General features: G+C 45.9%; 1 protein-coding gene across 1 annotated transcript in view; it reads right to left on the reverse strand.

The window, feature by feature from the left end:
• Positions 1-26,240, reverse strand: part of PTPRJ (protein tyrosine phosphatase receptor type J) — a 139,131-nt gene that overhangs the window by 50,416 nt on the left and 62,475 nt on the right. The window contains exons 2-8 of the mRNA XM_073347300.1: positions 16,650-16,668; positions 15,873-16,094; positions 3,199-3,468; positions 2,721-2,990; positions 2,243-2,512; positions 1,765-2,034; positions 1,287-1,556 (exon numbers count right to left, since the gene is read on the reverse strand). Coding sequence (XP_073203401.1) covers positions 1,287-1,556; positions 1,765-2,034; positions 2,243-2,512; positions 2,721-2,990; positions 3,199-3,468; positions 15,873-16,094; positions 16,650-16,668 — 1,591 coding nt within the window. The remainder of the gene's footprint in view (positions 1-1,286; positions 1,557-1,764; positions 2,035-2,242; positions 2,513-2,720; positions 2,991-3,198; positions 3,469-15,872; positions 16,095-16,649; positions 16,669-26,240) is intronic.

A 26,240-nucleotide genomic window follows, 5' to 3' on the forward strand; every position in this document is an offset into this window, starting at 1 on the left:
ACACCTCAGACTGCAGTTTGGACATACCCTTAGAATTTATTCATGAGGCCACCCCTTCTGAACATTCTGACCTTTTCCCATTAAGTTGTTTCCCTGAGGGCAGACATTCTAGTTGTGTTTGCCACTGGTGGCTCTCTCTTGTTTAAACCAGTTTTGAGCATAAGGAGATTCCCCTTTCTCTCCTTCAAAGTTACAGGATATGTGATTGTGCACTGTCAAGGACTTTTACTCCCAAGACCCTAACTCAAAGGGACAATGTTTTGTTCAGATATCAGCATCTCACTTTAGTCACAAACATGGCCAAGTCCAGTTCTGGAAACCCACAATTGATTACAATGACTGCATTTTTTCATTGACTACAACAAAATCCAAGATACGGAGGTGTGTCTGCAAGTAGTTATCTATCTTTTGTGTATTGTTTTGCTTGTACTGTAACATGATAATAATTGTATAGTACAAGCAAAACAATACACAAAAGGCAATGGTCATTATTAATATAATAAACAAAACACCTAATTTCAGACTCAATTTGACCCTCTAACTCCTAGCACAATGGGGTCCTGGTCTATGTGTAGGGCTCCTAGACACCGTAGTAATACAAATAATAAATACTAATCTGCCATTCTGCAAACCCCTTCCTTTTGTTTTTTGAAAGCCTCATAAAAGCCCAGCAGCTATCTCTTCAGAGGACTTCTGAACCCCAGCTGTGGCAGATTTCAGTGTGTGCGCGTGCTCGGACAATGTACTCGAGTGTATTGTATGTGTGTGCACACGCGTGTGTGTGCAAGCATGCATTCTACTCCTTCCCTACAAATATACTGAAGTATTTCAGCTCTCTCTGGGTTTTAAAGAATAAATTATTTACTCCTGAATTCTCATCTCTCTGCAGACTTGCCCCAGGTTATCCTAAATATGGTAACACACCTAAATATACTGGCCCACATTTTCAAAAGTGACTAGTGATGTGGGATGCCTCAACTTTTGAGTGCCCCACTGGAGACACCTTAAAATGGCCTAATTTTCAGAAAAGCACCGGTTTTCAGAAAATCAGGCATGACCAAGATATTGAAAATGCAAAAATTGAGGCCATACGAAGCACTAGTCACTTTTGAAAATTTAGAATGCTGAGAAGCTACAAAAGAAAATAATGCTTCAGATTGGATAGTTATGCTGTACCTAAAACTCAAACGGTACAGGGAAGTGTTTCTTAATAAAGAAGATGAGGTAAGAATACTGATCGGCAGAGTGCAAATTCAGAAACAGTCAAATGTGGCTCAATGACTTACTTGTATAAATGGACGTTGAATTTGGGTCTCCTTCAGTCTTGTTATCTGCTGCGAGTGGAAATATTGTGAAGTTGTAAAGTGTACCAGGATTTAAGTCTGAAATTACAGCTTTCCTGTCATTGACTGTCATGTTCCTAGTAGTTGAAGTTTTATTTTCAATGAGTATCCTGTAACTGTACTCAGAAGCAGCAGCATCTTTGTTTTCCCAGGTTAAAGACACTTTGTCTGTACTGACTTTGGAAACCTCGATGTTAAACACTGGACTCGGCACTGTTGAAGACAAGAGACAATTATTTGTTGAGGTGTAATTATTTGTGGAATAGCAGTTGTGGGCTGACTGTACTACAGCCTTGCACTCTTAACTCTGAAGTATTAGCGGTGGAGTTTGCTTTCCAACCCCCATGCATTCCACAGCAATTGTCACACTCGGTTATCAGAGTATTCACATGAAACAGTCAAATGTGGCTCAATGACTTACTTGTATAAATGGACATTGAATTTGGGTCTCCTTCAGTCTTGTTATCTGCTGCGAGTGGAAATATTGTGAAGTTGTAAAGTGTACCAGGATTTAAGTCTGAAATTACAGCTTTCCTGTCATTGACTGTCATGTTCCTAGTAGTTGAAGTTTTATTTTCAATGAGTATCCTGTAACTGTACTCAGAAGCAGCAGCATCTTTGTTTTCCCAGGTTAAAGACACTTTGTCTGTACTGACTTTGGAAACCTCGATGTTAAACACTGGACTCGGCACTGTTGAAGACAAGAGACAATTATTTGTTGAGGTGTAATTATTTGTGGAATAGCAGTTGTGGGCTGACTGTACTACAGCCTTGCACTCTTAACTCTGAAGTATTAGCGGTGGAGTTTGCTTTCCAACCCCCATGCATTCCACAGCAATTGTCACACTCGGTTATCAGAGTATTCACATGAAACAGTCAAATGTGGCTCAATGACTTACTTGTATAAATGGACATTGAATTTGGGTCTCCTTCAGTCTTGTTATCTGCTGCGAGTGGAAATATTGTGAAGTTGTAAAGTGTACCAGGATTTAAGTCTGAAATTACAGCTTTCCTGTCATTGACTGTCATGTTCCTAGTAGTTGAAGTTTTATTTTCAATGAGTATCCTGTAACTGTACTCAGAAGCAGCAGCATCTTTGTTTTCCCAGGTTAAAGACACTTTGTCTGTACTGACTTTGGAAACCTCGATGTTAAACACTGGACTCGGCACTGTTGAAGACAAGAGACAATTATTTGTTGAGGTGTAATTATTTGTGGAATAGCAGTTGTGGGCTGACTGTACTACAGCCTTGCACTCTTAACTCTGAAGTATTAGCGGTGGAGTTTGCTTTCCAACCCCCATGCATTCCACAGGAATTGTCACACTCGGTTATCAGAGTATTCACATGAAACAGTCAAATGTGGCTCAATGACTTACTTGTATAAATGGACATTGAATTTGGGTCTCCTTCAGTCTTGTTATCTGCTGCGAGTGGAAATATTGTGAAGTTGTAAAGTGTACCAGGATTTAAGTCTGAAATTACAGCTTTCCTGTCATTGACTGTCATGTTCCTAGTAGTTGAAGTTTTATTTTCAATGAGTATCATGTAACTGTACTCAGAAGCAGCAGCATCTTTGTTTTCCCAGGTTAAAGACACTTTGTCTGTACTGACTTTGGAAACCTCGATGTTAAACACTGGAGTGGGCACTGTTGAAGACAAGAGACAATTATTTGTTGAGGTGTAATTATTTGTGGAATAGCAGTTGTGGGCTGACTGCCCTACAGCCTTGCACTCTTAACTCTGAAGTATTAGCGGTGGAGTTTGCTTTCCAACCCCCATGCATTCCACAGCAATTGTCACACTCGGTTATCAGAGTATTCATATGAAACAGTCAAATGTGGCTCAATGACTTACTTGTATAAATGGACGTTGAATTTGGGTCTCCTTCAGTCTTGTTATCTGCTGCGAGTGGAAATATTGTGAAGTTGTAAAGTGTACCAGGATTTAAGTCTAAAATTACAGCTTTCCTGTCATTGACTGTCATGTTCCTAGTAGTTGACGTTTTATTTTCAATGAGTATCCTGTAACTGTACTCAGAAGCAGCAGCATCTTTGTTTTCCCAGGTTAAAGACACTTCATCTGTACTGACATTGGAAACCTCGATGTTAAACACTGGAGTGGGCACTGTTGAAGACAAGAGACAATTATTTGTTGAGGTGTAATTATTTGTGGAATAGCAGTTGTGGGCTGACTGCACTACAGCCTTGCACTCTTAACTCTGAAGTATTAGCAGTGGAGTTTACCTTTCCAATACCCTGCAATCGATAGGAATTGCCACCCTGGGTCGTCTGGTCCAGTAGATCTATCAAAATCTGACATCGCAATTTACCATGAAGTCTTACATGGGCCATGTGTGGGTGCAGTGAAAGTCACCCTTAAAGAAGATATTCCTTACTCTCTATTCCCACTAGCCCCCGGCCTGCTGCCTGAAAAATAACTCAGTCACTTTCTTATATAGATGTTTGTGGCTTTTGGGTCTCCTTCAGTCTTATTATCCACTGCTTGTGGAAGTATTGTGAAGCTGTAAAAGGTCCCAAGTTCTAAGTCAATAATTACATCACATGGTTTTCAACGTCTGGCTCTCAATAGGTTAGGTTTTATTTTTAATATATATATCCTGTAACTGTATGTTAAAGTTAATTCATGTGCACTAACATTTGTAACCTGGATGTTAAAAACTGGACTGGGCCCTGTTTAAGAAACAGAAAGAGGTAGTTTATCTTTAGCATGGAAGAAAGAATTGCATAAAGAAAAAAATGTTATCGCAGAAAATGTTAAGAGTTTGTATACTGAGATTGAATTCTGGCAGGGGATTGTATGGAAATGGTAATGTAAGGCAGTGCCGGTCACCTTTACACCACCAGTTTGATTTCAGTTCAGGCTGATGATTGTAAATCACTGTAGCCTGCTGGCTGTTTGGTGACCTGCATGAAAAAAGAGTTGCTAGCCATAGTCCATTTCCGTACAGATCAATTCTATACCATATAAGCCACTATCACAACTGGCATCTTTGTTGGTGGTAGTTCAGAGATACCAACAAGTGAACAGTCATGGAAAATGAACTGGCTCCTTTCCCCTTAGAAGACAGAATGCAAAGGTCAAGGTTGAAGCTTGCTGACAAGGGAGAATTTTGCACTTCCGCTGCCTATAGCATAGACAGAGGACTTCACAGGGATGCCAATTCTGCAACTTTCAGAAGCACACTTCCAGTTAAAATTAAAGCACAATATCCCTGGACCAGACTAAAATTAAAGGACCAAACCCTCAGCCCTTTGGGCTGCTCCAGCCTTCCCATCTCCTATTACTGCTACCATGTAAGGGAAATGCCAGGAGGGGGAAGGTGGGTCTGATGTAAGTTACAGTGGGTGCCATTTCAGCTCTCAGCAGCCTCATGTTCAGGAAAACAGAAAGGTGGTTGAGGGCTACCTTTCCTGCACACGTCATCTCTAATTTTACCAAGCATCAGCACAGCACAGCTCAGGAAATCTAACAGCATATCCCTGAATTTTATTTAATTCCTATCTTAATATGCTGAGGAATGAATAGATTTGCTTAACTGCTTTTTTTTTTTTTAAATACTCTGCATTTTCTTCTGTATTGCAATTCATACAAATTTAGGTGTGTAGGGCTCTACAGAAGTCATACATTTATAACTGAAGCATTTCCCTATATCCCTTAGATGTTTTTAACTGCTAGGATTTTCAAAAGGCCAAGAAGGTCACACCAGAACTTGATTAAACAGGGCACAGCATGTCAGAAGTCAGGTTTGTTTGTTCGTTCTAACAAGAAATGAAATTACTGACAATACCAGTAAACATTTCCTACTTAACTTTTTATCCTTAGTTGTCCTAGACAAAACCAAAGCTTTGCTCACCTGGGGTACAATTATCAATGAAGCTCATATTTCAGATTAACTATTGTCTACTGGATTTTATTACTTGAATGTAAGTTACTTTGAATGTAAGTTACTTTTTGAGTGAAATCCTGGCTCCACTGAAGTCAATGGAGTTAGGTGTTTAACAAAACAACTAAGAGAAAGTATTAAATATTCAAATATTCACATTCTTTGAATGGATACACTACAATGATAACATGATTTTAATACATATTTTAAAGTACTTAGTCTCCAAAATCACCAGGGACTTCTAAAATATTTATATGAAGCAATATATATTATGAAAATTCCCCAAGACTCCATGCTATCAATGACTGTTTACCTCTCTTATATTGGAAGCAACATGTATTAAAAATGTAAAGAGAAAGTGCAGGATTAGATCATGGAAGTAGCTTGTAAGATAAATTTGCTGGTTTGGGGTTTTTTGTTTAATTTACATAGTGCTTTAAAATTACTGATAAATTAACCAAAAGAAAACAGAATTTACCTTACAAAAAATTAAGAAAATATCTAATTTCCTGTTCATGCCAGTGGTGAGTTGCATCTAGCGTGTCTCAGGGCTCGTCTACATGGTGGTTTAGTCCACACCAGAAGGATGTAAATTTCAGTCCACATTAGCATGCCACACAGTGGACCCTGCGGCACTCACTAAAAGTTCCCTAGTGCACGTTAACATAGTCCAGTTTCGCACAGTACTACATCAGCTCACAGTAGGGAACTTTGAGTGCATGTCAGCAGGGTCCACACACGCCAGTTAGAGTGTGACATGCTAGTGTGGACCTCTCTGGTGCAGACTAAAGCATTGTATAGACAAGCCCTTCTTCTTACTTCTCAGTAAAGGGTCTAGTCTGTTGAAGTTGTATGAATTGGACTTCCTCCAAAATTTACAAATACATATGCTGGAAATGCAAAAAAGGGAAAGGGTCCCTGTAGGGAGCCAGGGTGGCTCCCCTCCGAACCAGAGGGTAAAGAGCCACCCTCTGAGCCTGAGTGGGCGGGGCCAGGCCAAGCTTCCGCCAATCCCGGAAGGGGAAGGGTGGGACAGGAAGTACAAAGGGCGGGGCCTTCTGCCCAGTGAGGAGAGCACCAGAGAGGGAGACAGACACAGACTGCTCCCTCGTGATCCTGCTGCTGACTCAGGCAAAGCCCTGGGCAAGGAGGAGCCTGACCGGGGGGAAGGCCTGTGGCAACCAGGGCTGCCGGCCGCTGAGTATCCAGGACCTGGAGGGGCCTGACTGCAGCCCGGGCCAGCGTGAGTCTGAAACTGAGGGGGAGCGGGACTGGCCCGCAGCGGAATACCCAAAGGAACCGGAGCTGCCCGCAGCGGAATACCCGGAGGAGATGGAGGGACCGGAGCGACCCGCCTGAGAGAGACTGGGTAGGAAGTAGCCCAGGGGCCCAACTACACTGTGGAGTGGGTGTGTTTGATCAGCGGGCGCAGACTGCCCCACTGACTCAGCGGCGGGACCTTCACCTCCCGCCACTGTTAGGGCTCTGGGCTGGAATGCAGTGGAGTTGGGTGGGCCTGTGTTCCCCTACCCCGGCGCTCCCCTGCCTGAGGGGCGCGCGACTGACTCCGGCCGGCGCTCCCCTGCCTGAGGGGCGCGCGACTGACTCCGGCCGGCGCTCCCCTGCCTGAGGGGCGCGCGACTGACTCCGGCCGGCGCTCCCCTGCCTGAGGGGCGCGCGACTGACTCCGGCCGGCGCTCCCCTGCCTGAGGGGCGCGCGACTGACTCCGGCCGGCGCTCCCCTGCCTGAGGGGCGCGCGACTGACTCCGGCCGGCGCTCCCCTGCCTGAGGGGCGCGCGACTGACTCCGGCCGGCGCTCCCCTGCCTGAGGGGCGCGCGACTGACTCCGGCCGGCGCTCCCCTGCCTGAGGGGCGCGCGACTGACTCTGGCCGGCGCTCCCCTGCCTGAGGGGCGCGCGACTGACTCCGGCCGGTACACCTTCCCGCTAATTCCTCAACGCCCGGGAGGTGGCGCCGAGGCCTGCCACGGAGACCATTGCTCTCCATCGCCCCTAGGGGCTCGGAGGACCGACCGACGCCTATCACAAGTGGTGGAGAATGCGGGCAGGCAATCCCAACCCCTGTCGAAAGGGGTAAGTGCGAGGGCGCCTCTGAAGCTCCCCTACTGGAAAGATGGAGATGGAAAGGCTTATCAAGTTCCTGGCTGAGAGCCAGCAACAGCAGCAGTACCAACTCGTGCAACAGCTGGGCGCCCACCAGCAGCAGTTGCTCCAAACCCTGGGGGCCCAGCACCAGGAACAACAAACCCAGTGCTTCCAGCAGCTTGCAACCCTGTGGTCGGGCCATGGTGGCGCTCAACCGGAGCGGGCAGCCACCCCGACCCCTCCCGCCCCACCGATCCGTCTGGCCAAGATGGGGCCTGAGGATGACCCGGAAGCCTACCTAGTGACCTTCGAGTGGGTGGCCTCAGTGGCTGGTTGGGCGCCTGACCAATGGGCGGCACTCCTCGCCCCATATCTGACGGGGCTAGCCCAGAAGGCTTAGCGTGGGCTCCCAGATGATGAGGCCCGCATTTATGCTCGAGTGAAAGCGGCTATCTTGGATGCCTTCGACATTACCCCGGAAAGCTTTCGGCTACGGTTTCGGGAAAAGGTCTACCCACTGGGCGCCAGACCCCGGGCGGTGGCCCAGGAACTGAAGGACGTGGGTACCCAATGGCTCCAACCCGAGCGTCGACCCGCAGCTGAGGTGACAGAACAGGTCATCCTCGAGCAATTCGTGCACATCCTCCCACCCCAGGGGAAGGCTTGGGTGTTAAGGCACCGGCCACAAAGTCTGAGCTCGGCCGTCGCGCTTATGGAGGACTTTCTCAAGGCTGAGGCCCCGACAGGACCGGTCGCCCGCCCCCCAAACCCTGGACCCAATGCACAGAAACTTGAACGGAGGGGGCCCGCCTCCCAAACCAACGCACCCCACCATACCCGACGACCAGAAGGCAGCAGGACCGAGTTTTCCCGATGGCCCAAGTCAACACCACTCTCCGGCCCTGGACACTTAACCCGACCACCAGGCCCCAGCCCACTCTGCGGCCCCACCGGTGCCCCCACACGGCTGGCGCGCCCAGAGGTAGGACCTTGTTTCTGATGTGGCGAGGATGGGCATCTGCAACGGGACTGTCCTGCAATGGACTGCAACTTTGGCCTGGTGTGCGCCGGGGAGCGACGGGCCCGTCTGCCCTCTGTGGCCAAACTGACAGCTCCCATGGAAGTCGCCGGGGTCCCCGTGGTGGGTCTAGTCGATTCGGGCTGTGGGCAGACCCTTGTCCGCCAGGCGCTCTTCTCGGACCCCCAGCAGACCGTCGGGGAAGTACGGATTCAGTGCATCCACGGAGATGTAAAATCGTACCCCACGGTGCGGGTCCCCATTACGGTGCATGGAGTAACGCAGTTAATGAATGTGGCGATGGCATCATCCCTCGCCTGGAAGTGGCGGGTCCCCCTCCTGAACTGGTGGACTTTAGCAGAGATCAAAGGGAGGATCCTACGCTCCGGTTTGCCTACGAGCAGCTGGCCTGGGTGGATGGTGAGGTCGTGGAGGCGCAGTGCACCACCCAGTGGCCCAGGTTTGAACTCAACCATGAGCGGCTCTACCGCCTTGATCGAGACCCCCAGACCCAAGAGGTCCGGACCCAACTCGTGGTCCCCCGCATCCATTGTCGGGCTGTCCTGAAGCTTGCACATGACATCCCGGCTACCGGCCATTTAGGGCAGGAAAAAACTGTGGCCAGGGTCCTGGCCAGGTTCTTCTGGCCTGGCGTCCACCATGAGGTGAAGTATTGTGCGTCGAGCCCGGATTGCCATCATGCAGCCCCGGCCGGGGTACGGAAGGCCCCCCTGGTCCCGTTACCAGTCGTAGGTGTGCCATTTGAGCGGGTAGCAATGGACCTGGTCGGGCCTTTCCCAAAAAGCAAGGAGGGCCATCAATACATCCTTGTCCTGATGGACTATGCCACCTGCTTCCCGGAGGCCATCCCCTTAAGAAGTATCACCGCCCACACTATCGCTGCGAAGCTCGTGAAGATCTTCGCAAGGGTGGGCCTCCCACGGGAGATACTCACTGATCAAGGGACCAACTTCACATCTAAGCTGTTCCGCCAGGTATGTGCCCTATTGGGGATTAAGAAATTGCAGGCCTCGGTCTACCATCCCCAGATTGACGGATTGGTCGAGCGGTTCAACCGGACCCTGAAGGGGATGTTGCGGCGTTTCCCCACCCAGGATCTCCACCAGTGGGACCAGCTGCTCCCTCCTTTACTACTGGCGATTCAAGAAGTCCCACAGGTGTCCACGAAGTTCTCCCCGTTCGAGCTCCTCTATGGGCAGCGACCCTGCGGGGTGTTGGGCCTCTTGAGGGAGACTTGGGAACACAACCCATCCACAACCCAGGGTCTCTTGCAATATGTCTTACAACTGCAGAGACTGCTGGCGCGGGCGGGTGAGCTCGCGAGGGAGAACTTAAACACCGCCCAAAGAGCCCAGGAGCAGCACTACAATCGGGGCGCCCAGGCTCGATCATTCGGGCCAGGGGACTGAGAGCTCCTCCTGCTCCCCTCGGAGGAATCAAAGCTTTTTGCCCGCTGGCAGGGTCCATATGAGGTCCTTCACCAGGTAGGGCCAGTAACTTATGAGATTCGGCAACCTGGTCGCCGTAAGGAAAAGCAGATTTATCTTTTAAACCTCTTAAAACCTTGGCAGGACCGGGAAGGGCTCCTAGTGGCCCCATATCCCCCTGAACCTGAACTGGGGTCCCAACCACCCGAGGAGTCAGATAATGGTGAACCCCAGCTAGCAGAGACACTCACCGTCGAGCAGCGAGAACAGGCACTCTGCTTAGTGAGGGCGTTCCCCAAGACGTTCACCACAAAACCTGGGCGGACTACGCTCACTTACCATGTGATCCAGATGGAACCCGGGGTGGTGGTCCGAGAGACAACCCAGCCATTGCCGAGGCGAATGCAGGAGGCCGTAGAGGAGAAAGTCCAGGCGATGTTGGAGCTGGGTGTTATTGAGCCCTCCCAGAGTGAGTGGTGGAGCCCCATCGTCCTCGTACCGAAGCCTGATGGGAGGCGGCGATTTTGCATTGACTTCCGGAGGGTCAATGCCATCTCAAAATTTGACGCCTATCCGATGCCCCGCGTCGATGAGCTCCTCGACCAGCTCGGGGAGGTCTGTTATATCACCACTTTAGAGCTCACCAAAGGGTACTGGCAGATCCCCTTGGATCCCAGGTCCAAGGAGAAGACCGCGTTTGCCACCCCTTCAGGGTTATACCAGTTCACCCGGATGCCTTTCGGCCTACATGGGGCCCCGGCAACCTTCCAGCGTTTGATGGACTGGGTGTTGCAACCACACACGAAATACACGGCGGTCTACCTGGACGATGTGGTCATCTATGGCAATAACTGGGAGGAGCATCTTAACCAAGTAGCGGCAGTCCTCCGGGACCTCTGCGTAGCTGGGCTGACGGCCAACCTGAAAAAATGCCGAATCGGGCGGGAGGAAACCACTTACCTGGGGTACACCTTGGGCCGGGGACAGGTCCGTCCCCCTCATTGGGAAGGTCCAAGCACTCCAGGAATGCCTGGTGCCGACCACGAAGAGGCATTGGGCCGGGTGCATTGGTCCAACGAGTGCGAGACGGCCTTTCGAACCATCAAAGAACGGCTGTGTAGCGATCCAATACTCTTCAGCCCTGACTTTCATCATGACTTTATTGTCCAGACAGATGCCTCAGGCGTTGGGCTTGGGGCGGTCCTCTCGCAGGAGGTGGACGGGGAGGAACACCCGATTGTTTACCTCAGTCGGAAGCTGTTCCCCAGAGAACGGAACTACTCCGTTGTGGAGAAAGAGGCCCTAGCCGTTAAGTGGGCAGTCGATGCTCTCCGCTACTACCTCCTCGGGGCCCCCTTTATACCGGTTACAGACCACGCACCCCTGAAATGGCTCAATACGATGAAGGACAATAATGCCAGGCTGATGCGATGCTATCTCGCTCTGCAGCTCTATGCCTTCACGATCCACCATCGGGCGGGACGAGACAACGCCAATGCAGATTTCCTATCCCGCCTCAGAGAAGGTGAGGATGCCAGCTCCAAAGATCGGGAGCTGGATTTGAGGGGTTGGGTATGTAGGGAGCCAGGGTGGCTCCCCTCCGAACCAGAGGGTAAAGAGCCACCCTCTGAGTCTGAGTGGGCGGGGCCAGGCCAAGCTTCCACCAATCCCAGAAGGGGAAGGGTGGGACAGGAAGTACAAAGGGCGGGGCCTTCTGCCCAGTGAGGGAGACAGACACAGGCTGCTCCCTTGCGATCCTGCTGCTGACCCAGGCAAAGCCCTGGGCAAGGAGGAGCCTGACCCGGGGGAAGGCCTGTGGCAACCAGGGCTGCCGGCCGCTGAGTACCCAGAGGACCTGGAGGGCCCTGACTGCAGCCCGGGCCAGCGTGAGTCCGAAACCGAGGGGGAGCGGGACTGGCCCGCAGCGGAATACCCGGAGGAACCGGAGCTGCCCGCAGCGGACTACCCGGAGGAGATGGAGGGACCAGAGCGACCCGCCTGAGAGAGACTGGGTAGGAAGTAGCCCAGGGGCCCAACTACACCGTAGGGTGGGTGTGTTTTGTCAGTGGGCGCGGACTGCCCCGCTTACCCAGCGGCAGGACCTTCGCCTCCCGCCACTGTTAGGGTCCTGGGCTGGAACGCAATAGAGTTGGGTGGGCCTGCGTTCCCCTACCCCGGCGCTCCCCCGCCTGAGGGGCGCGCTATTGACTCTGGCCAGCACACCTTCCCGCTAATTCCCCAACACCCAGGAGGTGGGGCTGAGGCCTGCCACGGAGACCATTGCTCTCCATCGCCCCTAGGGGCTCGGAGGACCGACCGACACCTATCACAGTCCCTTATCCATATGCTGTGGCCTTGTTTGGTGTGGGATAAAACTTTTGCCAGGACAAACAAGACTCTTGAATCACAGCTTATGCTCAACAGCAAGCTGTGCAAGTGCAGGCAAAAACATCCTCGTTAGTTCCCCTGACTCCAAATAAAAAGGAATGTTTCCTCAGAACCACCATAGCAACTACAAAAAACCAACAATCCAGACTTTAGCAACTCAGAAATGCTCAGTGATATCCCATATAGACCATCTGGTTAAAATGCCTCTGGGACTTACCAAACATGAATGAGTTCATTTAAGAACAGTGACAAAGCTGGACAACTTCAGTGAAATATAGCACTTCCTTCTGGGCATTTATTCAAGTGCAAACAGCCCCTCAATGCAAGGAAAATTCCTTGATCAAGAGGGCCATAATCTTTATGGATGAAGAGTGCGCTCTCTCTCTCTCTCGCACTCGCACAGACACACACAAGGCTATGAAGACTGTGGGATGATTCCCCATTGTAACACACACTCTTGTATTTATTGTAGCACTAGCTTTTATTGTTAATTCTGTGGGCCAGACATTATGTTCTTAAAGCTACTAAGCACCCCAGCACTACTAACTGCAGCAGTATTGCGTTGGCAGAAATCACTTATCTCAGGGCTTGTCTACACTTATGAGGGGATTGATGCACGACGATCAATGCATCGGCAGTCAATTTAGTGGGTCTAGCGGGTCCATCGACTCCTGTATTTTACTGGAGTAAGAGGAGTTGACGGGAGAGTGTCTCCTGTCGACATCGCGTAGTGTGGACCCCACAGTAAGTAGATCTAAGCTACGTCGATTTGAGTTATGCTATTCACGTAACTCAAATTGCATAGCTGAGATTGATTTTTCCTCATAGTGTAGGCAAGGCCTTAGACTGAACAGTTACAAGTAGATCAACTAAAATGTAGGGTTTTCTGTCAAAGATGTACAGAAATTTCATAAATCAGACAAAGTGATGAGGTGACAGGTTGAAACAACAGATGATCATTTCAGAATGTTTCCTTGAAAGAGGTTTCAATGACTTACTCGCAGGGACGGTGTTAAGATTCGCTGGGGTCCAGGGCAGAAACTAAGGAGCCAAAGCCTGAGCCCCAGTGCACAGGGCTGAAGCTGAAGCCCAATCATGTAACTTAGCTTTCCAGGGCCCCCTGTGGCAGAAATGCTGGCCCTGCTTACTCATACAGGTCTCTGTGGCAGTGGGGTCTCCTTCAGTCCCTGCAGCTTGTGCAAAAACCCTAACTGCATAAAAGGCACCAGCATTGAATCCCATAATGGTAGCAGTCGTGATTTGGGAAGTGATTTTTTTGGAGAAAAACTTTCATTAACTGCATAGACTATCCTTTAAGTTTATTGAGAAGGCTCATCATTACTGTTTTACCAAGTCAAGGTTTCTTCTCCTGTGGTGATATTTATAACTTTGATATCAAAAACTGCACTGGGTTCTGTCTAGTAAAAAGTATATGTGTTAGTACAGCAAGAACATTTGCTGAGAGGAAAACAAAACAATTAGTGCTCCAATATTAATTCACAGAAAATAAATGTGTTTTTACACTATAAGGTTGGAGTTTTTTTAAGACCTACTGCAGTATTCTATAACAGTGATCCAAAAAATTGTCATTTATAATCATGTCTTATTTAGCCCCAGAACTAGTGAATACTAATATTAATTTTATAGGGTAGGGTAGAGCATGAAATGTCATTTTTGTCATTATGGACATGGCAAGACAAGCTGTTCTGCTTGTGAACGTATCAGAGTACACTTTCATGTAATGTCTTTCTAGTGACTTTGCTCTGGCAGTTCTTAATGCCATTCTAGGATTTGTCATAACATGGATTATCATATGCTTGAACTCTGAGCACTTCCCATACTCCACCTCATGGCCTTATTAATGTAAAAAGTTCCTTCTTTTACTATAACTGGCATTCTTCTAGCCGTTATGGGTTAGATTAATTGATACGTTTTGGCTGAGTGCACCACTCTGGTTATGCATCAGCAAAGAAGTACAAAGCAGCTGGAGTGTACCAGTGAATGTAGCTCTGTATCTTTCATATGAAACCATTAAGGAATTACTAGTTTAATTATGGGACACCCAAAACCTATGTACACTTTTGACCACTCCATTTTACTAATATTGGATTGTGAGGGTAATTTACCGTAACTGTTTCTCTCTTTCTTCCATGGCCTTACAAGAGATGTAGCCTTCTTATATACAAAGTGCATCTATACTGCCCTTCAGTTATTTTTCTAAATCTCAGAAGTAATTTTTCCAATACAGAATATGGAATAATCTGAAAAAGTGCCTTATAAATGTTAGATTCTGGAGCTAGATTATATAACACTATGGGCAGTAATACAGACAGGCAAGTGGTTGCAATACTAATAATTATAAGAATATACATAAAAGATCATAATTCCAAATTATGCCATTAGAGTCACTCAGTGGTGTCCTGATAGATCAGCCAGATTTATTAAAATGAAACTTATCAAAGGGAATTTCTTTGCTTTAAACACGTCTGATGCTAACCACAAGACTATATTAATTCATAGCCTCCAACAGAATTTTCACACTGCTTCCCACAACCCCTCCTTTTAGCGTCAATCAGCTAATCCACGCCTGGTGTAAATTTAGCAGGGAACAACTTATAATGAGCATTAAGAAGGAAAGGGCAGTTTTGAATAGGAGGATGGTGATGGGAAGTCTTGAGTAACAACGGGGGAAATAGAAAGGGGGCAGCAAGACACAGTAATGTGGCAAGAGGTTAACATTTACTGATAGAGGGCAGCACCCTTAGAACTCCTTAAGGACTTACTGATGTGCTCAGGTAGAATATGCTGGGCTAGGTTTTCATTTATGTGCATATAAAGACTTATTTTATTCAGTCTACTTATGCCAGGAGGCAGTCTGGACTCCCTGGAGGCCTTAGCAGTAACTTTCCTCATCCACAACTGGGTATTTCCTCGTTGTTGATTACTGATCCCCTTCACCCCTTGGCTCCCTCAGTCCCTTTTCCATCTGAGGGTTTGGTCAGCCAGGACTGAGGAGCAGCAGCACTGACCTCCACATCACTCAGATGTCAGGCTGCCTCATTTCTCCTGCCTACACCATTCAGGCTGTTGAAGGCTGTTACCACCAACCTGATGGTCTTTCTAAAAGATACTTATTGCAACTGTGGGAAAAGGGGCCTTGCCGACTGTATAACAATGTAAGGAGAGGGCCCTAGAATACAAGGCCCTCAGCTAACATCATCTGGATATGTGGTACAGTACCATATATATTATAGTATATAAGTAGTTGCAGGAATGATTTGTCACACAAGTATTCCAAATATAAGTCACAATCCAAACACATACTTCGCTAGCCCAACTCTATACATTTGTCCATGCTGCCAGCTGAAGCCATGAAAAGGAAAGCAAAGGAAACTAACCCTTCATAGGTAAAGAGTCTACAACTAGGTGACAGCACCTGCATTCATGAACTGTTGTAAGGCCACATGTTCACGAACGGTTTTCAAAGCCTACTAAGCAGGTATAGGTCTTTGACATAACATGGTTCAATACTCTGCCAGAAATCAAGGTGGAGCCATGCTCTGCTATGCCATTTGCTTTCTCGTGGTGTAGAGAGGACTTAAAATGGTAAGAAAGTTATAAAATGAAAAGATACTCCCTCCCACAACAACCTCATGTCACTTACTTGTTGTAATATTTTTGCAGCATGATTCTGTTCCATTTTTAAAGTTGATAATGTATTGTACACCAGGGGAAAGACCTTCTATTGAATTGTTCAGTGGTGAATCCTGGAACAGAGTTCCATTTGTAAAAGTTACATTGCTTATTGTAACATTTTCTGGTAATGTGTCTATGTTGATTTCTGTCTTTGTTGCATTTGCATTTATTGAGCTGCAAACATTAAGGCCTATAGGAAAAGGAAAAATTACAGAAAAATGGTTTCAGAGTAGCAGCCGTGTTAGTCTGTATTCGCAAAAAGAAAAGGAGTTAAACACCTTCACATAATTCTGGTATTTCACTTTATGTATGTGTATTCACTTTTGTTATTGTTTAGGTTTTCTTCAGACTATAACACCACTTTAAATACCGCTTTACTGTTCCCTGCTTTTACATCAGACTTTTTTACTTTGCGTTAATTGTACTGTCGTGTCCAATCACTGGCCATTGGAGATATTTGCTGCTAGCAGTTGCAGATCAGTTACATGCCATTGTAGGCAGTCCCATCATCCCATCCTCTCCATAAACCTATCAAGCTCAGTCTTGAAGCCAGTTAGGTGTTTTGCCCCCACTGCTCCCCTTGGAAGCCAGTTCCAGAACTTCACCCCTCTGATGGTTAGAAACCTTCGTCTAATTTCAAGCCTGACCTCATTGATGGCCAGTTTATATCCATTTGTTCTTGTGGCCACATTGTGAAATTAGGATACTAAACAAAATCATAATAAAGTAATAGATTGGCACTTACAGGCAGCTGCAGGTTTGATCTGAAAATAAAATAAATAATAGGAGTTAGATAACTAAGTACTGGAAGTAAGAAACAGAAATTAAACATCTTCAAATTAACAGCTGCAGAGATAATATATAATCAGATCAAATCTATGTTTGCTAGTAGATATCAAAACTTTTGATATGCAAAATGAACACCCAAAATTTATGGACATACAAAATAGTAGCTAGAAAATACTTATTTAACAGAAAAAAAACAAACAAAAAAATTGCTCAGCTATATTGCGTGCGGGGCGGGGGGGGGGTTATACAGCAATCACAATATTTCAATATTTAATTATAGAAATAGGTATACACAACTAATATTTTTTTTATACTATACCTAAAAAGTTATAAAAGAAACCTATAGGATCTCAGACAAAATACTAGAAAATGTGTCTTAGGGAATCATCTTCCCTTGGAAGGGACGAGCCTAGAGCTAAGAAGTCTTTTCCATCTATGATTTAAAACATTCTCCCATCCTCTGTATACTACACAATAAGCATTACTATTATGTCTCCATGTGTTTCTGATCCAAAGCTCTCTGAACTCAGTGAAATTTGAAAGATATTTCATTGATAAACTGGAAACAGTTTTAAGAATGTTATTTTTATTGTATATGTTGACATACAATAATTGTCTGGGTGTGAGGGAACTGGGGATGTTTAGTCTACGGAAGAGAAGAGGAGGGTGGTGAAACACTGGAATGCGTTACCTAGGGAGGTGGTGGAATCTCCTTCCTTAGATATTTTTAAGGTCAGGCTTGACAAAGCCCTGGCTGGGATGATTTAGTTGGGGATCGGTCCTCCTTTGAGCGGGGGTTGGACTAGATGACCTCCTGAGGTCCCTTCCAACCCTGATATTCTATGATTCTATGATTCTCCAAGGTTTCAGAGTAACAGCCGTGTTAGTCTGTATTCGCAAAAAGAAAAGGAGTACTTGTGGCACCTTAGAGACTAACCAATTTATTTGAGCATGAGCTTTCGTGAGCTACAGCTCACTTCCTCGGATGCATACTGTGGAAAATACAGAAGATGTTTTTATACACACAGACCATGAAAAAATGGGTGTTATCACTACAAAAGGTTTTCTCTCCCCCCACCCCACTCTCCTGCTGGTAATAGCTTATCTAAAGTGATCTCTCTCCTTACAATGTGTATGATAATCAAAGTGGGCCATTTCCAGCACAAATCCAGGGTTTAACAAGAACGTCTGAGGAACAGAAGGTATACATTGTCCCCAAATGTAAAATAGTTATGGGTAAGGACAAAGTCACAAAGTTCAGCCACCAGGTTAGCCGTGACATTATCGGGGTTAGTGTTCTTGACGGCTTGTAGTCCATCTTTGTGTGGAATGTTGGTGTTGCCCGTTGACAACTGTGCCCACATATCTATTCAGGGGACGCCATCACAGGGCCTAATAACATCAGCCACACTATCAGAGACTCGTTCACCTGCACATCTACCAATGTGATATATGCCATCATGTGCCAGCAATGCCCCTCTGCCATGTACATTGGGCAAACTGGACAGTCTCTACGTAAAAGAATAAATGGACACAAATCAGATGTCAAGAATTATAACATTCATAAACCAGTCGGAGAACACTTCAATCTCTTTGGTCAATCGATTTCTGATCTCAAAGTGACTATCCTTCAACAAAAAAACTTCAAAAACAGACTCCAACGAGAGACTGCTGAATTGGAATTAATTTGCAAATTAGATACAATTAACTTAGGCTTGAATAGAGACTGGGAATGGTTGATTCATTATAAAAAGTAACCTATTTCCCCTTGTTTATTCCCCCACACACACACACTTTTCCTCAGACGTTCTTGTTAAACCCTGGATTTGTGCTGGAAATGGCCCACCTTGATTATCATACACATTGTGAGGAGAGTGATCACTTTTGATAAGCTATTACCAGCAGGAGAGTTGGGTGGGGTGAGAGAAAACCTTTTGTAGTGATAAACACCCATTTTTTCATGGTCTGCGTGTATGAAAACATCTTCTGTATTTTCCACAGTATGCATCCGATGAAGTGAGCTGTAGCTCACGAAAGCTTATGCTCAAATAAATTGGTTAGTCTCTAAGGTGCCACAAGTCCTCCTTTTCTTTTTATGATTCTCCAAGAACCCAATCTGCAGCCTTTCAGATAGCAATGCCAACATGCGTGTATGTGTTAGCAAAAGGAAATCCAGGGAAGTGCCTTGCAATTTCTGATTAAGTTGTTTAAGTACCTGCAAACATTTAATGCAGAGTTTCCCAAGGTTTTTTTGCTGCACTCCGCTTTGGAGATTCATCTCCCATGTATACCCCACATCTTTCTAAGAAACTCTGTTTCTTTGGATACCTGGGGTCCAGGAGTCCATCTTGGCCAGGGTCCCCCAGCTTTTGAGCATCCCCTTTCCATGATATGCACTGGGTGGGTGATAGACAGTTGGGCTGCACCCCTTTTCTTGTGTTCCCACCCCTGGGACTCCCCAGAATCACTCACAGGCCACAGGCTCCTTTGGCCCTGACACAATCCCCAGCATGCATGCATAAGAGCCTGTGCAGGAAGGGAGGAACTCGCACAAGGGGACACATGCACACAAGCCTCTGGAGAGGAGAGTGAGCTGACATGCTCCCCACCCCCTGAAGCTGCTGCACAGGGAGATGTTACGCCCCAAACTCCTCCTCGCTCTTCTAGCCTGGCAGCAGCAGCTGGAGCCGCAGGTTTAGCTAGTGAGATGACAGTCAGGTCCTTGCATCCACCCGATAACCTTGGTGCCTCCCTTCCCAGACAAGGGGAAATGCCCCAGTTTGAAAACCAATGATTTAATGGAACTCGCCCATAATTATTTTCTTCTGCCACTAGGTGGCAGCAGACAATATAGATTGGAAAATGCACATAAAAGAGACGAAAGACCAACACTAGATGGAGTTCAGCACGCACATACACATAGAAAACACACTGAACTTTCAGATCCTCATAACCTACCAATGCAAACTGACTGCTTCCTTTGCTGCATAGTGGTAATATATTTTAACAATTACATGTAAGGATTAAACAGACAAAATTATTTACGTTGTGTAACTTGCCTACATGCGCATGAACAGTCCATACAAGTACACATAGATATCGAGTGTAATAAGCCTTTAAGAAAAGGGAGAAAGAAATATTGGAAACACTAAATAGTGTCATTTATTCACCTCTTGCCCCTACTTCATTTCCATAAAAATCTCAAAATCAAACGGAGTTTTGTAATTCATTCTAGAGTTTGAGGAAATTCTCCAGGCACAGGAAGGCTTCTTCCCAAAGACCTCTGTCCCTGGCATTGGCTAGGATAGCCTCTGTCTGAATGGACTGAGCAGCTGGCAAGCACCTTCCCCTCTAGCATTACTGCCAGATTTATAAAGGCCAGACTGGTCATCCACTCTGATGTGATTCACCCCATATTATGGTAAGGAGACGCTAGGGACCTGAATGAAATCATGCTTAGCCTTGCACTAATGTAAAATCTCATGTAGATGAGGTACTACGCACATTTAGAGAGATTAGTGATTCAGACAAATAGCACATTCGTCTTCTATGGTTCAGGTTTCGTCTCACTTCTTCATGTACTTGTACACTTGCAATCTCTTTCTCTCTAACACCACAGCCTCTCAGAGGGCTAGTCTGGGTTGCAGAGACCACCTGGCCTCTTGCTTTTTCCCATCAGCTCTGCTGGCCTACCAGTTTTAGCTCAGAGAATAAAGGTAAAGATGTGACTTCGCTCATCATCATATCAGAAAGGAAGTTGGCCATTCTGGACACCAATACCTGCCACAATAAAACTAGCACAGAATGTGGATTCCCCTCGGTCCTGTTCTGCTACATGTTCACCATGACATATTCCACACACTATTTTAATGTAGTTGGAAAGCTGGTGTGTTCTTACATAATTCTGATTGAATATTCAGTGCACAAAAAAGTTGTCTGGTCCCTTAACCATTTGGCACACACATTTCCCACCTCTATGCAGTGGTTTTCGTCCCTGGCTGAGACTGCTTGTTTAGTATATGGAAATTATCTTTTAGTTCCATATGAGATTAGCATTCACACACTCTTTCCTCCCATTCACTGGAATACCTGCATTTCCTGACTCTGGTGATAAGCCACCTTTGGTCATACTGTCAAAAACACCATATTTTAATGATTACACATTTCACCCAAAGTTCTGATCTATGTCAAATATGAATCACAAACATATGGAGCCTGTCACGGGGCCTTCAAGCTCCCTTCCATGTTCACAGATCCCCAAGAAGGGGAGTGCCACTCACACAAGAAACTCCCTTTCTCATAGAATATCAGGATTGGAAGGGACCTCAGGAGGTCACCGAGTCCAACCCCCTGCTCAAAGCAGGGCCAATCCCCAATTAAATCATCCCAGCCAGGGCTTTGTCAAGCCTAACCTTAAAAATATCTAAGGATGGAGATTCCACCACCTCCCTAGGTAACACATTCCAGTGTTTCACCACCCTCCTAGTGAAAAACTTTTTCCTAATATCCAACCTAAACCTCTTCCACTGCAACTTGAGACCATTACTCCTTGTTCTGTCATCAGCTACCACTGAGAACAGTCTAGATCCATCCTCTCTGGAACCCCCTGTCAGGTAGTTGAAAGCAGCTATCAAATCCCCCCTCATTTTTCTCTTCCGCAGACTAAACAACCCCAGTTCCCTCAGCCTCTCCTCATAAGTCATGTATTCCAGTCCCCTAATCATTTTTGTTGCTCTCCGCTGGACTCTTTCCGATTTTTCCACATCCTTCTTTGGTGTGGGGCCCAAAACTAGACACAGTACTCCAGATGAGGCCTCACCAATGTCGAATTGAGGGGAACGATCACATCCCTTGATCTGCTGGCAATGCCCCTACCTATACATCCCAAAATGCCATTGGCCTTCTTGGCAACAAGGGCACACTGCTGACTCATTCTCCTCTGCCACCCACAGAACTCAGGCTATGTGAAGCTGGAGGGGACAGGGCAGAGTAGCCAGCTGGACTCTTTCAGATTGTTCCCTGAAAGTTTAGCACCATTCATGATCTGCCCTTTAGTTACTTCCTTTCCCATTAAAAAAAAGCCCAGTGATGCCCATGATCCTGCAATACCTGTCTCTCTCTCTTCCTTCTACCCCTAACGTTTATCACCCAGTTAAAACATATATTTAAACATTAATCTAAAACGTGACTTGAAAATGCTGCTTAAACAACAAAACGGGCAACTACCCCAAATTTTTGTTTTGTGAAGAACAAACTGCTCCTCCTTTTTAGTCTAAAAAGCTTATTGTTTTGTGGTTCCCTTCAGTATCACATGCTTCTCCTCATCTCACAATGCCCCTCTAACTTTCCAGAAACACAGACACTAGCCTGATCTACACCTAAAACATAGGTTAACCTAGCTACATCGCTCGGGCTGTGACAAATTCACACGTCTGAGAGACATAGTTAAGCCGATCTATGCCCCAGTGTAGAAATGGCTAGGTCTATGGAAGAATACTTCTATCAACTTAGCTACCAGGTGGATTTACTACAGTAACGGGAAAAAAAAAACCCTTTCATTACTGTAGTAAGTGTGTACACTGATGCTTGTAGTGTAGACAAAGCCACAGACCTCACAAACTGAACTTCCCAAAACACAACCACCTTCACACCAGAGAACACCCAAAAAACGACACAGAACATAATTAAGGGTCAGTCTTACCTAACTGAGGCCATGTCTACACTACAGCTGAAGCCGGCATAACATACTGTTGCTCAGTGGTGTGAATAAACCACCCACCTGAGCGACATAAGGGCTCACGTGCACAGCGCTATTGTGGTGGGAGAGCTACTCCCGCTGACAGAACGTCCGCTGTTTGTGGAGGTGGTTTTACTTTGTCTAAGGGAGAGCTCTCTGCCTTCGGCATATAGCATCTTCACCAGACATGCTGCACCGGTGCAGCTGTGCCACGGCAGCACTGTGCGTGTAGACATGCCCTAAATGTCGTAACGACAAGTCGTAAACTAAACTATTCCCTAGCTCCATATGGTTACTGAATGAGACTGTATTTATACAAAACATTTGATCATTATCTCAGAGGATATTCATGCTGAACACCTGATTCTCCTCATAGTCACATCTGATACATTAGAAGCCTTTGCATTTCCCCTTTTCTTTTCAATTGTATTTAATTTATATATTCATATATGGAGCTTCTTTTTAACAAAATATTTGGATTGTGGGGAAAAACAAAAAACCCTAGGAAATAAGCCTTTAGAAACCAAAGGTGGAAAATGCAGTAAAATGAGAGACACTGATCATTTTAGCTGAACAAAAACAGGGGGATGGATAACCAAGCTTTTCATTGTAGTTTCAATGGCCACATCTTTTCATGTGGCAGGTAGCAAGTCTCCGAGCTTGATCAAAGTGGCTGAACTCTGAAGTGGGGTTGTCAACTGTCAAGCACACACTGTTCAAGGCAGAGTTGCTCTAGCTGAATTTGGCTCACACTGTCAGGTACCCATTGTAGCGTGGCTGTACCGGGAACGGAGCCTTGCAATCTTCTTTGGGGTCGTCCTGAAATGATGGAAGAAAAGACTGCAGAGGGAAAGAGACAAGAGATGGAGATATGAAGAAATGGGAGGAATGATGCTGATGGAAGAAAGTTCTCTGAGAAGGGGAAAAATAGGTATAAAAAGCTGATCAAGAGTTGTGGCCACTTGCCACGTGGTGATATTAAGCCCCTGTGTAAAATGATTAGGCAACATGTACAATGACTCAGTGGGAGGCATTTTTTTTTAACTCCAGGTTCCCGGAGAAGGGGAAAAAACCCTGCCAGCAGGACAACACCTGCTTTACCCACTCAAGTTTCCAAAACAAAACCAAAACAAAGTGGTTTTGTTCATGTAAATACAGGAGCAGGAAGCCATTTGACTGCACATTAAGGGTACTAAAAAATTAAAAATAAAAAATCCTGACCTGACTTCTGAGAAGCAGCTTTATTCTTGTGTTGCCTGCTTTGCGGGCTCAGCAATCGGTATGTGAGGCTATGTCTACTCTACAGACCTTGCAGCGGCACAGCTGTACCACGGCACCTGCACCGCTGTAAGGTCTCCTGTGCAGACGCTCTATGCCCGCGGGGGAGAGCTCCCCCATTAGCAGAATTAAACCACTCCCCAACAAGCGGCGGTAGCTATGCCAGCGGGAGAACGTCTCCTACCAACACAGTGCTGTCCACACCAGCACTTCTGTCGGTGAAACTTATGTCAGTCAAGGGGTGGTTTTTTCACACCCCGACCGACAAAAGTGCTAGTGTAGACAGAGGCTAAGCAACTCAGAGGTAAAACCAGGAAATCCATCAGACCCCCATCGAAGATGAAGACTTTTCACACATGCATATGTTCATACTTTCTCCCATGCTGTCCTTCAAGCTTGGGAGGCACTCCCTGTAAATATCTGCAAGTCTTCTACCCCATTATCCTCCTTCAAACTCTTTTTCCGTCATGGCTACAAATAACTTGACCACAGTTAGGCCAGTGGTGTGCCAAGACCATGGTGTGCCTATCATGTTGATCTGTATTGTCTCATTCTTTCCTTGCACTCCCCCATCTGTCTGTCTGTATCCATCTGATGTCTCTTGTCTTATGCTTGGATTGTATGCTCCTGGGGATAGGGACAGTTTATTTGTTGTGTCCTTATACAATGCCTATACACACAATACGGTTCTAGTCCATGACTAGAGCTCCTAGGGGCTATACTAAATAATAATAAGGCTATTCCCCACACCGCAATTCCCTCAAACTGTGAACTAGCTAGAAACTTAATTGATGGAAAGAGCACTCTCTTCACACCCAACTCCTTTCCACACCCTATCACCAAAAAATAATATTTCAAGTGTAGAAAAAGTTTTCCTGTAAGAGCGTTAAACTAAAGATTTTGAAAAAAGTCACAATCAAATCATTATGATATTGCAATAGTGGGTTTTAATTTAAGTTTATTATGAAAGAAAGGTGTATCGTCTAGAATGTTTGCAGCTACAGGTCAACATATGCACAATCCCTACGGGCAAGTGGCTTGTTGTTTTCCTGGGACTGGTAACAATGCACAGCATGCAACTCTTAGAGCGGGGAAATTCAGACTCAGAAATATGAAAGAATAACCAAACTTCTTCAAAGAAACCAAAATGCTATTTCACCCCCACTATGTCTGTGATAGGCAGAGCTGAGGGAACATGCACCCATTCTAGTCAAGGGCAACATCTGAGATTAATTCAGTGGATGAAGGATTAAACCCAGAGTAAGGAGAGAGGAGTCAGTGAATACTGATTTGAATTTGAAAGACATTTGCTGGTTTTCAGAAGAACTAAGAATCCATGGCTCCCACTGACTTCAGTGGTAGTTGTGGATGTTCTGCCCTTCTGAAAATCAGGGCCTTGTGTTTGTGGGGGAGGGGAGTTAATATAACAAGTTATCCAAATGCCACGAAAAAATGTTTAGTTATATAGTACAGTTCTACTGAAGACAATAGTTAATTAATTCCAGTTTTCTGACTTCCACTAGGCCTTTTATGAGTTATTCTGCTGAACCTATTTCAGCTAACCAGTGACACACTTAATCAAATGTATTTACACTACACACACTAACTCCACAAAACAACAAACTTTAACTCATTTCAGTGGGGAACTCAAAATACATTTAAAGCAAATGCCAACATCAAAACTTCCCCTCTGATATCTTTGCAGGCATGCAGGATCAGCCCTTTAACAGACCACAGTGACTTCCTCATTTAGTGAGTGCTGATGGGTTTATCTCTAGGTAAACTGGCTCTAAGTTTAGAAATAGCATGCTAAGTTTGGAGGGGAGGGATAGTTCAGTGGTTTGAGCATTGGCCTACTAAACCCAGGGTTGTGAGTTCAATCCTTGGGGAGGCCATTTGGGATCTGAGGCAAAAATTCAGGATTGGTTGGTCCTGCTTTGAGCAGGGGGTTGGACTAGATGACCTCCTGAGGTTCCTTCCAACCCTGTTATTCTATGATTCTAAGTCACTTTCTGGGAAAGCTTTAGTTTTTTCCCCTCTTTTAACCCTGAATAAAGTAGTTTCACTAAAGACGACAAAGAAAAAACAAAATAGGAGAAAAAAAAATCCAATCAGTTGGTGTTCATTATCAGACAGATAATCGACTGAAACCATTCAAGCCTCACACACTATTAGTGTTGCAACTCCACAGAAAGAAGCTATGAAAAAAGTAAAGGCAATCTATATTCATACACTAACACTGGTGGCCTTTGCTTGCGCAGGGCATTTTTAGATATTAAGCATTTATTTTCACTTTGTGTGTATTTAGATTTGACCTCTGACATTTGTAAAAGTTCTCTTATCCCCTAAGCCATGCCCTGCCCCCAGCCCCAACCACAGATCAATCACTACCAATTTTTGGTATTTCCATGGGTTTTTGTGACAAAAATGATGGATTTCTAATTTGTGTTGCAACCATGTTTTTGCCCCAGCTGAAAAAGATATGTAAGACATGCCTGTCTCTTAGCCTTGTAGATAGGCCCGAAAGAAAAT

The sequence above is a fragment of the Lepidochelys kempii genome, chromosome 6 (assembly GCF_965140265.1).
Source record: "Lepidochelys kempii isolate rLepKem1 chromosome 6, rLepKem1.hap2, whole genome shotgun sequence".
Taxonomy (NCBI): Eukaryota; Metazoa; Chordata; order Testudines; family Cheloniidae; genus Lepidochelys; species Lepidochelys kempii.